Source organism: Anolis carolinensis, chromosome 3 (assembly GCF_035594765.1).
Source record: "Anolis carolinensis isolate JA03-04 chromosome 3, rAnoCar3.1.pri, whole genome shotgun sequence".
Lineage (NCBI taxonomy): Eukaryota > Metazoa > Chordata > Lepidosauria > Squamata > Dactyloidae > Anolis > Anolis carolinensis.
The window spans coordinates 30,037,241-30,054,283 of NC_085843.1; the positions used below are offsets into that span (position 1 = coordinate 30,037,241).

The 17,043-nt window shown below is 41.8% G+C and overlaps 1 protein-coding gene across 1 annotated transcript; it reads left to right on the forward strand.

Moving 5' to 3' along the window:
* The first annotated feature begins 72 nt into the window (after positions 1–72).
* shisa2 (shisa family member 2) lies at positions 73–15,696 on the forward strand. The gene is made up of 2 exons (XM_003225513.3): positions 73–2,151; positions 11,345–15,696. Exons 1-2 carry the CDS (start codon positions 1,830–1,832, stop codon positions 11,896–11,898), a joined length of 876 nt encoding a protein of 291 aa, XP_003225561.2. The 5' UTR covers positions 73–1,829; the 3' UTR covers positions 11,899–15,696.
* Positions 15,697–17,043: the final 1,347 nt, after the last annotated feature.

The following is a 17,043-nucleotide window of genomic DNA, read 5'->3' on the forward strand; positions in this document are numbered from 1 at the left end:
GGGAGGGAGCGGGTCTCGGGCGGCGCATGCGCGGTCGGAGCCTGCGAGGCGCCTATAATAACAACGGAGCAAGCCAGGGAGCGGAGCAGGAGTCGAGAAAGGAGCGAGCGAGGGAGCGAGCGGCGACCATCCCCTCCGGCGCGGAGGGGGAAACAAGCGAACAAGGGCGGAGCCGAGGTGGACTTGCGCCTGGAGGAAGGGAAGGAGGTGGCAAAGGCGAGGCAGAACTCTGAAAAGGGGAAAGAAGAAGAAGGAGGAGGAGGAGAACCTGCCTCCTTTTCTCCCGTCTCGTTCTCTCCCCTTGAGGCGCCCAAGTAACTTCGGAGCGTAGACTGAGAACAACCGGGCAAAAAAGTCTTTGAGGACGGAACTGGGACCAGAAAGAGCAAAAGGATGGCGCGTTGACGGAAAGGGAGGCTGCGCTTCCAAGCCTGGCAGGGTTGACTTCTCTGGCGCTTCACCCTCCCCAGACCCACTTCTCCTCGGCTCTGAGGACGGAATGAGGGAGGGTGTTTCCCTGCTGCCTCTTGCGCCGGAGGACGGACAGTGATTGGCGGCGCCTCTCTCCTTCCTGCCTTCTGTTTGCCGGGACCCATGCGATGAGAAGGCCGCCCCAGACGCCTCGCAACAGCCGGCAACTGTTCTCAGCGTTGGCCGGACCCCGACAGGCGCCACCGCGCCCCCAAAGGCAGCCCTCCTCTTTCTCCTCCTTTGAGGAGTTCAGCTTGGGTTTCTCCTCCGCCTTGGCAGCCCAGCCGCACCGCTTGGACCCGAGCTGCTCTTTCCACAGGACCTGAAGTGCCCCTCTGCCGACTGAGAGCGCTGTTTTGTTTCCTTTCTCAACCTGGCCGTGGCTTCAATCTCTTCCAGAGGCGCTGATTTGACAAGGCGGCGTCTGCGCCTGGCTCCAGGCTTCCCTGCTCCATCCAGACCAGAAACTTGGCGCCTGGTACGATATTAAGGACCCGTCCCTTTTCCGCCGTGAAGGCACGTTGGGCTTCTTTCTTCTGCAGATAAACAGCTTCCCTCTCACAGAGCCTCCTCACACCAAACAAACAGGAGCTTTACACACAGCAGCCTTCACACTGGAGCTTCACACACGAAGCCTTCAATCTGGGGCTTCTCTCACTGAAGCTTTTCAAACGGAGGTTTCTCTCACACTGAGGCCTCTCTCACCACAGTGAAGACACTTCTGTTGCTCTTCTAGCCAATTTTGGAGGCTTCTCTCACACTGAGGCCTCTCTCATCCCACAAAGACACTTCTGTCGCTCTTCTAGCCAATTTTGGAGGCTTCTCTCACACTGAGGCCTCTCTCATCCCACAAAGACACTTCTGTCGCTCTTCTAGCCAAGTTTGGAGGCCTCTCTCACACGGAGGCCTCTCTCACCCCATGAAGACACTTCTGTCGCTCTTCTAGCCAAGTTTGGAGGCCTCTCTCACACGGAGGCCTCTCTCACCCCATGAAGACACTTCTGTTGCTCTTCTAGCCAAGTTTGGTGGGCTCCGGATCCCAAAAGCGCTCTGAGAAAGTGCCATGCTCAGGCCTGTCACATCCTTGTACTAGTTTCATACTGTTGCATCTTACACTACAAAGTCTACATCAGTTTGAGAAAAATAATAATTGGCGACCATCACTTCTGCAGGGTTGGAATCAGTATGCCAATTTGGTGCCATTGAAGGCGCCTTACATTCCACCATCCATCAAAACCAATCATTGGGCAACCCCTCAACTTGGCAGGGGCTTTATTGTCCCAGGATGCCATTAAGGCGACTTTGAAGTTCCCATACCTGTTGAAAGCCCTAACATTGGTGGTCCCTGCTACACTGCCATGCGGCGAGGCGGCTCGTCCTCTCCCTCGCAGGCCTCTCTGCTGCTGCTTCTCCTGGTCTTGCTGCTGTTGGGCCTGGGGGCGCGAGGCAGTGGGGAGTACTGCCACGGCTGGCAGGAGGGCACTGCCTGGCGGGAGGGCTTCCAGTGCCCTGAGCACTTCGACGATGCCGATGCCACCATCTGCTGTGGCACCTGTGCCCTACGCTACTGCTGTGCCCGCCCCGAGGCCCGCCTCGACCAAGGTGTCTGCCACAACGACCGGCAGCCTGGGCCCGGAGAGCAGGGCAGACCCGACAAGGAGGGCCCTGATGGTGCCGCAGGTAGGACGCCGCGACAGCACCTCACCACCCAATAGGCTACCTCACAGGACGGGGAGGCAAACTTTGGCCCTCTGGGGATTTTGGGACTTCAACTCCCACCATTCCTACAGCCTCAGGCCCCTTCCTTTTCCACCTCAGCCGTTTAAGTGGGAGTTGAAGTCCAAAACCCCTGGAGGGCCAAAGTTTGCCCATGTCTGCTCTTGCCCCAAGCTTAGCAAGCTTCCTTATTTTGGACTCTTAAGTAACTTTTCCACCTTCTGTGTTCCTTATCTGTGCTCATTGGAGGATTTTTGGGTTGTAATGTAACAGTAGGGAACTTTAACAAGTCCACCTGGCACACATAACACAGACTTGCACAAATCCTCAATTCAGACTGAACATCCCTTACCAGGAATACCTACATACTCCAAAATTGTCTACATGGGTGACTGAGGATAGTCACACCCTTGGGTGGCTGTGAGTTTTCCCGGGCTGTATGGCCATGTTCCAGACTTTTTGCCTACATCTATGACAGGCATCCTCAGAGGCTGTGAGGTTTGTTGGAAACTAGGCAAGTGGGGTTTATATATCTGTGGAATGTTCAGGGTGGGAGTAAGAACTCTTTGTCTGTTTGAGGCAGGTGTGATTGTTTCGATTGGCCACCTTGATTAGCATTGAATAGCCTTCAGCTTCAAGGTCTGGCTGCTTACTGCCTGGGGGAATTCTTTGTTGGGAAGTGTTAGCCACCCTGATTGATTAGTGTCTGGAATTCCTCTGTTTTCAGAGTGTTGCTCTTTATTTACTGTCCTGATTTTAGAGTTTTTAAATACTGCTAGCCGCCAGATTTCGTTCATTTTCATGGTTTCCTCCTTTCTGTTGAAGTTGTCCACATGCTTGTGGATTTCAATGGCCCCTCTGTGCAGTCTGACATGGTGGTTGTGAGAGTAGTCCAGCATTTCTGTGTTCTCAACTAATATGCTGTGTCCAGGTTGGTTCATCAAGTGCTCTGCTATGGATAACTTCTCTGGTTGGATTAGTTTGCAATGTCTTTCATGTTCCTTGATTCGTGTTTAGGCACTGTATTTGATGATTCCACCTGTGTTTGGTGGTCCTAACTGGCTGTTAAGAATTGTGGAAGTTGAAGTCCAAAACACCCGGAGAGTCAAAGTTTGCCCATGCCTGGTGTCAACTCATATAGAGTGTTTCCTCACTTATTGCTGGGATTAGGTTCCAGGACCACCCGCAATAAGTGAAAATCCACAAAGTAGGGACACTATATTTATTTCAATATTTATACATTATTTTAGTAGTTATACACTATTTTAAGTCTTTATCAACCAATCGTATGTTGATAAATCGCCTCCTTCTCCTCCCGTTGCTGCTTGGGTTCCTTTTCTCTCCCTTCAGTTTCTCCTCCCTCCCTCCCTTAGGCTGTAAATTGTAATTTTAATGATTTATAATAGTCTTTTAGAGTTTATTGAAAAACCATGAAACAGCAAATCCATGAAAAGTGAACCGCGAAGTAGTGAGGGAACACTGTAATCCAATTCAAAGCAGATAAAGTGGTTTATCTGCTTTGATCATCTGGGTTATATGGCTGTGTAGAAGTGGTGTAGGAATGTCAAGGTTCTAAATGTGACTCAGTGGTCAACTTCTAAAGGTTGACCATAAAGTCATGCCATTTCTCATGGTTTTATTTACAGTTTTCCCACTCTCAGCAGGTCCCATGACCCTAACCCCAGTGAATGTGTAGGGCTGACTGTATCACAAATACAGGCAAAATTCAAAACACTTCTGATTCCAAGCATTTTGGATAAGGGATGCTTAGCAGGATACATAACCCATCTGATGGTACACTTCACCTGCCACTCCAGTTCCTGCATACTGATATTATGGTGTATGTTGCATTTGTCTTGAAAGTTAAAGCTTCCTTATAGACCAGGCATGGACAAACTCTGTCCCTCCCGGTGTTTTGGACTTTAACTCCCACCATTCCTAACAGCCTACCGGCTGTTAGGAATGGTGGGAGTTGAAGTCCAAAACACCGGGAGGGACAAAGTTTGCCCATGCCAGTTGTAGACAGTGCAATCCTATATGAATAAACTCCGGGAAAAAATCTCAATGAATTTGTTAGAACTGACTCTGTAGTAAGCCCAAGGGTGCTTTCCCGTTTGGCTGACATGACACCAGGAACACATGGCTAGACTATGTGTTTTCCCAGGTGGCCTTATGATGCTTGCCACTTTCACTAATGTCCTGCGAAGTGTAGGCAGCAGGATGACCACTGTGTGAACTGTGGTCTGATTCAGTATGGCTCTAATTACGGATGCCTCTATTGTGGAATTTGGAAATGGTAGCCAATGAAGGATTTTAAACTGAGAAATGACCTTATGTGAGAAATTCATAAGCAGCCAAGGGATATGTACAGACCTGACACAACAAACATATATTGGAGCTTTTCCCGTGCTGTTTGATTACACACAGATGCTATTGATATAGAACGGAAAGCCTTTCCATTTTAAAATAGTGTAAAACAGCATTTCTCCCCCAAAGGAATCCTTCCCACACCCACAGAAGATTACAACAGATTGTCAAATATGTTCGGAGTTAAAACTTCAATCATTTTTTCGAGTTCAGTGACACTGTTTTCAATATGCATTATATTAAGTTCAGAGCCAGGGAATTAACCAAGCACCTGTGTTGTGAAGTCTTCAGACCGTTTGATATTCGGCACCTCAGTGGAAATCCTTCCTTCAGTAAACATACAATTCATTGTTAATTACTGGTGAAAGCTACTTTTAAATTTTGAAATACTCTTAACAAGCTTCCTTTCTACAAGGGAAATTATACATTAGTTCAGAAAATAAACAGTAATTGTGAATCCACATTTGGCATCATATACTAGAGTAAGGAAGTTGCAATATGGGGAAAATCCAGAAAGGCAGTTGTAAGTCAAGGCTTCTCTGTACATCCATTATTATTGGATGTATTTTTGTCAGTTCATTAAACAAATACAATAGGCTTATTCAGTATGCCTAATGGAAAACATTTCATTTCTTAAACCCAAGGGGAGGGGAAAGGAAGAAGATAATGGTATTAAATCATGTCATACCATTAAATCATGGATCACTTCCACTTTGACAAAGACTGAATGCTACTCCCTGAGAGTACATTGGCATTCCCTACATGAGCGTATTGATCAGTTGTTGCATTGATCCTTATGTGCATGTATATCCACTTTTTAAATAGTAAGAAGTTATGCTTCATCCACTTGTGGTTTACTTGAGTAGAATTGTGGTCTTTCTGGAGTAATCAGGAGTATTTCCAGTGCAAACCTCTAGGAAGTCTTCCCACTCTTCTTTCCAATACAGTTCCCTCCAGCATGAACGTTTCTCTCATCAGTGAGCAAAGCTCCATTGACTGCTTTGTTGTTCCAGTGGCCTCATTATCCTTCCATTCCTTAACGTTTGTGACCCAAATAATTTGAGAGGCGCAATCTGGAATTGCCATCACAAGTCACTTTTCTTTGGCTGCTCTGTTCACTTCAACAGACACTGTTCTGGATGTTTTGTGAACTACTGTTAAATTCATGTGATTTTGGGTCACCCAGGTCAGAGTTTGGAATGACATCATAAGTCAACATGTCATCTGGTCATCTGTTAAGAAAATTCAGTGGTTAGAAGGCTAGAATGGCAGCCACGAAGAGAAGAGTCCCTTTATATGGTAGTCAACTCCTGCCCTTGGTTTCTGAAATTAAGTGGGTTATGGCCAATGCTAAATTATTTATTGAGGTCATGATACAGCCAAAGTGAATCACATTTTGGCTGAAATACTATACGTGCTTTTAAATTAACTACTATTATCTTTCATATGAATTGGGCTGCATCAGAAACTTTACTGATTTCATAAATAAATCATTGAGCACCTGTTGAACTCTGCTGCTGAAATCAAGAAGATGGCTATATTGCGTCTTCATTTTTATTTTATTAATAATCAAAGTATTTGAATGGGCTGTGACAGTTGACATGAGGATTTCAAAGTTGAAAAGATCTTGGAACTTAGTTTTGTAATCTGTCTTTTTATGGAGTCACTCCAATATTAATGACTACAGCCAAACCTTTTACATCTATAGGTTCAGTATCCACAGATTCAATCATCCACAGCTTGAATATTGATTTTACTGTTTTATATAAAGGTCACTATTTTACTACACCATTTCATATAAGCTTTGAGGGAAGGGAAGGAATAACATCTAAATAATAGTCTTTAAAGCAATATATCCTATTGTGTCTCACTCAGAGCTTGGGGAACCTTAGGAAGTCACACCATATCAAGCAAGGTTCCCAAATTCTAGGTTGTCTGTTGTGGGGATAGAGATAATTTAGTTTGTACATATGCAGCCCACGTTGTCTTCAGTGAGCTGAATGATACTTGGATATTGATCTCTCTGTTTGAGCCTCATAGCCATCCAGTGAGATCAAGCTGATAGAGGGTAACCAGCCCAAGCTGACCATTTCACAGCTGAATGGGGATTGAACTTGGATTTCCCACATCCCAGTCGAATATTTAAAAACAAACATTTGGCTTGTTAAGAAGAGGACTCCTCATTGTCATCACATGCTGACATCAGAGTCCCTTAGAATGAAAAAAAAATCACACGTATTATCTTACAGTGCATCCATACTGTTGAATTATTCCAATTCGGCATCACTTTAACTTCTACGGCTCAACACTGTGATATCCTGCTAGTTGTAATTTGGTAAGATACCAGCACACTTTGGCAGAGAAGGTGAAAAACCTTGTGAACTTACAACTCCCATGATTTGGTAACATTGAGCCATGGCACTCAAAGTTGTGTCAACACTACATTCATTCTACAGTGTAGATCAGGCATGGGCAAACTTGGGCCCTGCAGGTGTTGTGGACTTCAACTCCCACAATTCCTGGCCTCAGGCCCTTTCCTTTCCCCCCTCAGCCGCTTAAGCTTAAGCGGCTGAGGGGGAAAAGGAAGGGGCCTGAGGCCAGGAATTGTGGGAGTTGAAGTCCACAACACCTGCAGGGCCCAAGTTTGCCCATGCCTGGTGTAGATGCACCCTTTGTCTAGGAAAGCTTATACTACCGACTTCGTTCCATCATTCTCTAGTGTGCTACAAGATTTCTTTGTAAACTAATCTTCCAGACTAACACAGCTATGTCTTTGAATCCTGCCTTACCAAAGTGGAAGATGGACCAAATAATGCAAGTCTAAGTCCCCGTCTGAGAGATCTGCATCCTTTTGCAGGAGGGACGAGTACTGAGGCTAAGATTTTATGCTCTTTAACGCTAGTCAACCTTGCTGATATTGGGGCACAGCTGAACCTTGAATCAGGACTTCCTGAAGGACAGTCTGGCCTATGCTACTCCCAGAAGGAAAGGTTATTGGGGCATTGTCCCCGCTAAAAGGATGGAGCAAAGGGAGAAAACTGAAAGCTCTATAAAGTGGCTAGTCAAAGGATTGTTGCAGTGAGTGTGCTAGAAGAACACTCAATTCCAATAGATAGATCCCTCCAGTGCAACATTTGATGCTACAGTAGAGTCTCACTTATCCAACATAAACGGGCCAGCAGAACGTTGGATAAGCAAATATGTTGGATAATAAGGAGAGATTAAGAAAAAGCCTATTAAACATCAAAATAGGTTATGATTTTACAAATTAAGCACCAAAACATCATGTTATACAACAAATTTGACAGAAAAAGTAGTTCATTACACATTAATGCTATGTAGTAATTACTGTATTTACAAATTTAGCACTAAAATATCACAATGCATTGAAAACATTGACTACAAAAATGTGTTGGATAATCCAGAACATTGGATAAGTGAGACTCTATTGTATTTTAAAATCCTAATTAGAACATTGAAACATATTTTTAAAAAAACATAATAGTTACCATTACAACATCAAAGCAATGTTGTTAGTTACCATTATATTTGGATATTTTTTTAAAATCTCATTATTGAAAAGTATCGTTCATTTTTTCAATCTTATTAAGCTTACCCTTGCAACCATGTAACTGCTAAATTGGTTACTCCTAAACTATCTGCTACTTTCCTGGTTTTTCTTCATTCTGTTTACTTTTTAAAAGAAACTTGGTGACTTCAAAAAATCAAAAAGCTACCAGCCTTTGACCTATACTACAAAACACATTCTCATCCCATTTACTGTATTTCTTCAATTGTAAGACGCCATTGATTGTAAGACACTCTCTTATTTCAGTACATTACCATCACAAAAAAATATAAGGCATACTTGCGATTCTAAGGTGCACCCAATTTTTAGAGATGTTTATATAGGAAAAATACAAGTCTTAGAATTGAAGAAATACAGTATCTCAACACCCAGTGCAGAGCATTTTGAACATATGACGTTCCTTCTTCATATTTAGTGAAGGAGTTAAAGTTATACTGTGAATACAATAAATTTAGTTTACCAGTTATAGTACAATCCCTGCATCTGCATATTACATGATAGTGGATGTGAAATACTTCATGCGGATCCTGCAAAACCATGAAATGAAGGACTTCTGACCCAAGAATGCTATAGAATTGCACTGAAGGACATAGAAAATGCCCAGAGAACATATAACAAAATATGTCACCTATGGATAAATTAAACAGTTGATATCAGTCATATGGACATGGGGTTGCATTGTATAGTATAGTCATGATTTAGTTTAGTAGTGCCAAACTTGTTGCGGAAATTCGTTTATTGTGAGTAATGTATTCATTATAATTAGGTACTTCAGAGTTCTGGGCACAGCTAGCAGCAATGGCCTTTCACTTTTGTATTCCTAATACTAATACTAAACTAAGTGCTGTCTCTGTATATATGTGTGTGTGTGTGAGAGAGAAGGGGTGGAGAGAAGAAAGTCCCAGATCAGCAGGTATAAAGAGTTAAACAACACTACTCCAACTACAGGGTTTCAATCTGGCCTAGATCTCCTGCAAGTATTTGTTAAAACAGTATTTAATTTGGCTCTCTTGCTGTAGACCCAGGAGATGTGTGCTCTTTACACAGCTAGATCCAGGTTCCCAATCTTAGGTCCTCCAGCTCCTTCAAACACCAGCTAACGTGATCAATTGAAAAGTCAGTTGAGAAGACCTGTGAAGGATTGCTGGACTGTGGTGGAATATGTTTGAGTTAGTTTGTGTAAACTGACCTGAGAATCATTTCATTGAAAGATGAGACACAAATCTTCAGAACAAGCAAACCATCTCTCTGGACCCACTACATAGAGCTGGATCCTGATGTCTTTCATCTGCCAATATGGCTTTAAGATTTTAAAAACAATTAAAAATTGAATGGGAATGCTTTCTCAACTCACAGAAATCCAGACTAGTTTTTCCCAAGTTGTAAATAGCTGTCATCTTGGAATACAACTTCTGACCTTTCCATAGCCTACATTTACATTGACTATGTTGGTTGACAGTGATGGGAATTGTAGTCCAAAAGTGCATCTACAATGTAAAATTGATAGGTTGATACTATTTTAACAGCCATAGTTCAGTGTGGTGGAATCATGGGAATTGTAGTTTTACAAGGTCTTTAACCTTCTCTGCCAAAGAGCCCTTGGTGCCTCACCACAAATCCCAGGATTCCATAGCATTAAGCCATGGCTCAGTTAAAGTGGTGTCAAAATGCATTAATTATACATTGTAGAGCTAGCTGGTCATCTAGAAGGTTAGTATAAATTGTTTGTCATTTGTTTAGGATAGAGGAAAACATTTTGTACTGAAATAAAAAAAGTTTTTTGAACAAAATACATGCTTTAATTTTTTTCTTTTTGTGTAGTTTTCTGAAACAGACAGGTAGAGAAAGCCAGGCCTAAGTGGCTAAGCGCAATCTTACTTAGCTGTTCATTCATGCTTATAAATGATTGAATTCTGTATATCCCCTTCTGTTGTAATGGGAAGTGCAAATACATTAGCCTTAGTATTCTAGATGGCAGCATTTCCCAGGACATCTCAGGCGCGTTGCATCTCAGACCAGACATGCCAGCATTCTAATAACTTTCCTTGCATTGATTTTGCTCCCAATTAAAAGAAGCCAAGAAACAGCCATGAAAGAAAAAGTGTCTCTTATTGATGAAAAGTCCAGTTATATGACAGTTCATATGAGTTGTTAACCTACTTTTTCCTATATTACTAATGAATAAATAGTATCACTTTCTAATCATGCATTTATGAGACTTGATTTCAAAAGTAAACATCAGCATCTTGACTTCTGTTTAGAAAAGCTTTGGTTGTTTTCCAGTACTTTTTTCTGCTGTTCAAAACCCATCACAAGTAGCCTGAAGTCATGTTATAATTAGGATTGGTTCACTCCTGGAAAGTGTGCATTAATTTCAGTGAGGGATGTATGTGTGTGAGAGAGAAGGAGAGAGATTGAGCACAAGCAGCATAATTGAGATCTCACAAGAGTAATGCTTCTGGGATTACTTCTTTATTATTAAAAAGATATGTTATTTCAAAGCTCCTTTCTCTCTTAGTCCATGAACACGTGGAGCCACCTTTTGTAAATTGCCTTCAAACTGTGCATTTCTATACATGCCAACTCACAAGCAGTCCCCATTGAATTCATTGGAATTTGTTCCCCTGTAAATGAAGTACAGATTGCAGCCTTAATCTTAGAAAACATGTCCCGGTCTTATTGTCTTCAAATTATGGCCAGTAATGCATTTTCGGTTATATTATCTATTTAAATTGTTTTAAATTATGTGAGATATTACTGCAAAAATACATGTTAAGAACATAATATAGAATATAATGCAGCTTAAGGGACTGCATATAGAGGTGCCATTATTGGTGACAACTCTGATATTGGGTGCATCTACAATGTAGAATTAATGCCGTTTGGAACTGCTTTAACTGTCATGGCTGAATGCTAATGGAATCGTGAGAGACATCAGTTTGCAGTTTGGTGATGCATTAGCTTTATTTGGCAGAGAAGGCTAAAACCTTATAAAATATGATTCCATAGCATTGAGTCATGGCAGCTAAAATGGTGTCAACAGCATTAATTTCGCAGTCACATTGAACTTAAGAATTGTTTTCATACCAGAGTTACCATTCATAACATAGCACTCTCTACTTGCCTCTTGTTCTTTTTTAATCACATGGCTTTGCATTGGTGGAATCTTCTTTAAAAGAGTTTTTCTTTTTCCTTTGGCAGTGCCTATTTATGTGCCATTCCTGATCGTTGGGTCTGTTTTCGTCGCCTTCATCATCTTGGGATCTCTTGTAGCCGCATGTTGCTGCCGATGCCTGCGACCCAAGCAAGAGCCGCAACAGAGCCGAGCGCCTGGAGGCAATCGGATAATGGAGACTATTCCCATGATCCCAAGTGCCAGCACCTCCCGAGGGTCCTCCTCTCGCCAGTCAAGCACTGCTGCTAGTTCCAGCTCAAGTGCCAACTCAGGAGCCCGGGGCCCTCCTACCAGGTCACAAACCAATTGCTGTTTACCAGAAGGGACCATGAATAACGTGTACGTAAACATGCCTACTAATTTTTCAGTACTGAACTGCCAGCAGGCTACACAGATAGTCCCTCACCAAGGCCAGTATCTGCATCCACAGTATGTGGGATATGCTGTCCAGCATGACTCTATGCCCATGGCCCCTGTGCCAACTTTTCTGGATGGTCTGCAAAGTGGATACAGGCCAATTCAGTCTCCTTACCCCCACAGCAATAGTGAACAGAAGATGTATCCAGCAGTAACTGTCTAGCTTTTCAAGAATTAGGGTGATGGGAAGGGCAAAGGAGCCACACAGACACACAAGCCAAAAGCATTGCTGCAGAAGACTGTGAGCAGATGAGAAGAAACGCTACTGAGCAGAAAAAAGGGTTGCTGAGCATAATTTGTAAATAATTCCGGGAGGCTCAGGCATGTCAGACAGTATTTATAAACTGGGTTCAGTTGCCAAAAAACTGTAAGAGGGTGTCTTAGAATTAACGTTTCCAGATAAAGCATCCCTTCCAATGCATGATTTACAGAGTCAACGGATTATACAGAAAAGACATCTACATTTCAGCCAGACAAATGTGTGAAAGAGTGATTAAATGCCTGAGCCATCAAGTGCCCTTCAGGTGTTTCACAATCAATGGTAGTTGCCTAGTTAATAGAGAATGTTTCTGTAACACAGTACAAGGTAATATTTTAGTATTAATTGTCTTTTCTTATCTTTTCTCCCTGAGTCTACCTATACTTCATATTGCTGTACTGACAATCATACTGATGACTGAAGGCTAAATGGTGCAATCCTTGTTATTTATATAGTTTTAGAAATGTCAAACTAAATTACAGGAAGGGAACATAGCTCTGAGAGTCAGAGCAAAGGTTTAGCATAAAGCAGGATCAGTGATCAGTGGTGGCTGAAGATATTGAGGAATATTAGGCCAAGTATAATGATCTCCCAAGTATATTGATCAAGTAACATCCAGTGTATTGTAAAGGTGTGCTTTCTTTTTTACTGCAGCAATCCTCAGGTCAAACTGAATGTGATGTTCCCAAAATCCCAATACCTATTTTGTATTGTGAATTCCATACTGGGTTGTGTTTGCTCACAAAGATGGTTGCTAAAAACTCAAGCTAAGAATTCAGAACTCTAATCCCTAGCATTTGGGTAAAAGTGTACATGAAATGTGTTGACTTAATCTGAGAGTTTTCTTTCAGTGAAACATCATAGCCCAACTTCCAGTTAAGTATGGGTCAGATGAAGTATGTCCCTGGATATGCATGAACCCCGTGAGTGTTTCTGAAGTCCTTTGAGTTCCTTAGACTGCCCTATTGTATAAAAATATGGGGTAAATTGTCTCTGAATAGAAGGATCCAAGTATTGGAAACGGCAAGAGCTGGTTTTTAAAAAAACAAAACAAAAACACACACACACACACACACACACACACACAAAACAGTGGACTTCTTGGCATTTTTGTTTTTATTTTGTTTCATTCAGTCTGTTTCAACTCCCATCACACCCAGTGCAGAAACTTTCAGTGGATCCACCACAGTTGTTTATGCCTCAATTAAATCCAAAAGTCAAAAACAACCCAGATAGTTTGACATAAATGCCCCTCCCCAAAATGAGATTCATCTCCAGTGCAGATAACAACTGTCAGTGCAAATCTTTAAACATGGAAAAGCATATCTAGAGCAGGGACACTCAATAGTTCAAAACAATACAGCACTAGAAAATGTATAGTACCATTTCTTTGGTATTTGGAGCCTCAGTATCTATAGATGACTCTTTCAGGGTAAAAATTAAGTTGGTTAACAAAAAAAAAATCCCACATTTGATGCAGTGTTTTTGGGGAAATTAGGATCTTCAGAGGGATGGCCATGACTCACAAAATGCTATGCTATGACCCCACTGAGCTGTTGAACTTGCTGACCGAAAGGTTGGCAGTTCAAATCTGGAGAGCAGAGTGAGCTCCCACTGTTAGGCCCAGCTTCTGCCAACCTAGCAGTTCGAAAACATGCCAATGTCAGTAGATCAATAGGTACCGCTCCGGTGGGAAGGTAACGGTGCTTCATGCAGTCATGCTGGCCTCATGACCTTGGAGGCGTCTACAGACAACGCCGGCTCTTCGACATAGAAATGGAGATGAGCACCAACCCCCAGAGTCAGACACAACTACATGTCAAAAGGAAACTTTTAAATATAAAACCTTTACCTTTGTGATCCTTTTATCCATGAATTCAATATCCATTTTTTCACTTACAAAGAAATAATCCTCCTAAATGTTTTGGGCCTCTCTAGATCCTCCAGTACAATTCCACGGTATGTTTCCAGCCCAAGTACAATCAAAATATAAGGTTCACTTTTATCCATGGTTTCAGGTTTCCATCCGGTTGCAGGCCACATCCCCTGCCCTGCGGATATGATCATTGTACTGTATTGCTTTATACTCTCTTGATTCCTTCTATCATCTACCAAATTCCCAGTAAGTCTTTTTATATATAAATAGAAGGTCTGTGTTAATCACCAAAGCATTACATGGTTCAAAAATGCAGCACTCTGGGTTTTACTTTCTCATTAAAAATATTATCTGTATGAAGCAATATATCCAATCTGTTTCTGTTTACTGAATCTTGACACTTGCACATTAACGCTGTGCAGATGCTGTGTTTCCCTCCTCAAAATCATCCGCACACTAATAAATGCACAGAAAATGTGAATACTCTTGAAGAGTGAAATAGGACTGCCGCAGCACAGTTTATACAGCATTCTCATCTCGAGATCTCCATGTACTCTTTAATATCTTCGGGTAGCTCTTTGATGTGTACATAAGAGTTTTTGCAAACATCATAATTCTTTGGATTAGGACACCTGTCTGTTTCTGTTAGCTGTCATCTTCAAAGTGCTACAGTACCTTTAGATCATTTGTCAAAAAGCTTTCTTTGCAGTCACCTTGTTTTGTTTGATTAGTAACGTCGTCTAGGTCTCGGCTTCAGTGGTTTAGCTTCATACTTCTTGCAGGAGAAGAGAGCAATATGCAGTTACACCTTGAAAAGAAGGTGGTGATGGTGCTGAGGAACTCGCTGGATTGGGGCCACTGTTTTTCTGCTATGAGATGAGCTCAGAAAATGATACTGGGTTGTTCCATCTGAAATTAAAGCAAGTGCTTTTGGGCTGCAGTCTTATACACAATTACCCAGGAGTAAATCCAATTGAATATAGTAGGATCTACTTCTGATTGGACATGCATAGGATTGCACTATTCCGTCTGTCCTAGGGTGCATCTACACCAGGCATGGACAAACTTTGGCCCTCCAGCTGTTTTGGACTTTGAGTCCCACAATTCCTAACAGCCTCGGGCCCCTTCCTTTTACCCCTCAGCCGCTTAAGCGGCTGAGGGGTAAATGGAAAGGGCCCGAGGCTGTTAGGAATTGTGGGACTCAAAGTCCAAAACAGCTGGAGGGCCAAAGTTTGTCCATGCTTAATCTACACTGTAGTTTGGCACCACTTGTAACTGTCATGACTCAATGCTATGGAATTACTGGAGTTGTAGTTTTACAATTATGGAATGGAATATATGTTATGGAATTCTGGGAGTTATAGTTTCACAAGGATTTTAGCCTTCTCTGCCAAAGAGAGATGAAGCTTTACCAAACTGCAACTCCCAGGATTCCATAGAATTGGGCTTATGACAAGTTATAGTGGTGTCCAACAGCATTCATTCTATCGTGTAGATGCGCCCCTAGCATTCACTGTATTCATTGCACATGCCCTTTTATTTTTATGGAAATCAGGTGAATTTATTTGTTTTGTTTTGTTTTTTTAAAAAAAAATAAGTTAAATTGAAAATATGTAGAAATTAATTTACATGAAATGGGAAGAAATGCTTTGAGTTGTAATAAAAAGCTTTTGTGACACGTGGTGTTTTATATGTCATGTACAATAATGTAAAACCAATGTTAATGTTTGGTATAATTTTTTAAAAAATTCTTAAAGGGCACTTGAATGATTCTTACAAGTGAAGACAAAATTTTTTTGTTTCTTAATAAATATTTTATGGTGTGATCATTTTCTCTCCGAGTCCTTTTTGACTACTCATTTGTTTGTTTTTGTGTTGTGTGTTATAAGTTCAAAAGACAAGTATAAATAAATCCCATTGATTTTTGTCAGAATTCTGTAAAGATTTGCTTAAAATATCTATTGAAATAAATGGGAACTTAAAAATTTTCCCCATTTTAAAAAAGATGTATACATATATTAATCAAGAGCTACAGATTTGGTTAAATATAAGGTCCTTTCTACACTGTCATATAAAATCCAGATTATCTATTTTGAACTGGATTATATGGCAGTAAACCAGTTCAAAGGAGCTGCATTGGCGCAATGGGATGAAGCCTGCACCGGCTGAACTGCTGACCAGAAGGTTGGTTTGCTGATCTGGAGGTTGCTGGCTCGAATCCGTGAGACAGGGTGAGCTCCCGTCTGTCAGCTCTAGTTTGCAGGGACATGAGAGAAGCCTTCCAGCTAACACATCCTGGCATCCCTCGATTATATAGCAGTGTAGAAGGGGCCTAAATTACTGTGTTTATGAGATGCATATAATCTCACAGAGGTAGTATGATCAATGTGATTATATTAATTAGATACAGCATTTTGGGAGAAGACTTGTTTGATATAAGGGAAGTTAGGGGTAGTCAACCATAACTCTTCAGATATATTTTGATAGTAATTTCCATAATTCATGATATGCTGTTTGGGTTTATAGCAGTAATAATCAGTAATAATCCGACACCTAGAAGACCACAGGTTCCCCAACATTGTCCTTTAACATAAGTGATCGTATAAAACAATGTTTCTCAGCATTTGGTACTTCGAGTGGAGTGGACTTCAAATCCCGGATGCCCACTGAGCATAGCAGATGTTTAGCAAATCCAGACCAAAAAACCTCAAGGGCCAAAGATTAAGAACCACTGGTACAGACAAAGATGCTTTAATTAGGGTATTTTTTCACGAAAATGAAGCTGTACTTTACTCTTTCTACACCAGTGTGGGCAATTTGTATTGGTAATGTTAGCGAGAGTTTATGAGATTTGCAATGCCAACAGTTTTGGAAAGACCTTGTGTTGTTGACCCCTGTTTTACAGAAATATGAATAGTCAAAGTTCAATGGAGCCTCCATTCTCAGGATGGATCTACACTGCCCTATATCCCTGGATTGATCCCAGATTCTCTGCTCAGAGAATCCTTTCTACACTGCCATATAATCCAGACTCAGATCCTTTCTACACTGCCATATAATCCAGATTTTTGTATGTGTCAGGAGCAACTTGAGAAACTGCAAATCGCTTCTGGTGTGAGAGAATTGGCCGTCTGCAAGGACATGCCCAGGGGATGCCCGGATGTTTTACCATC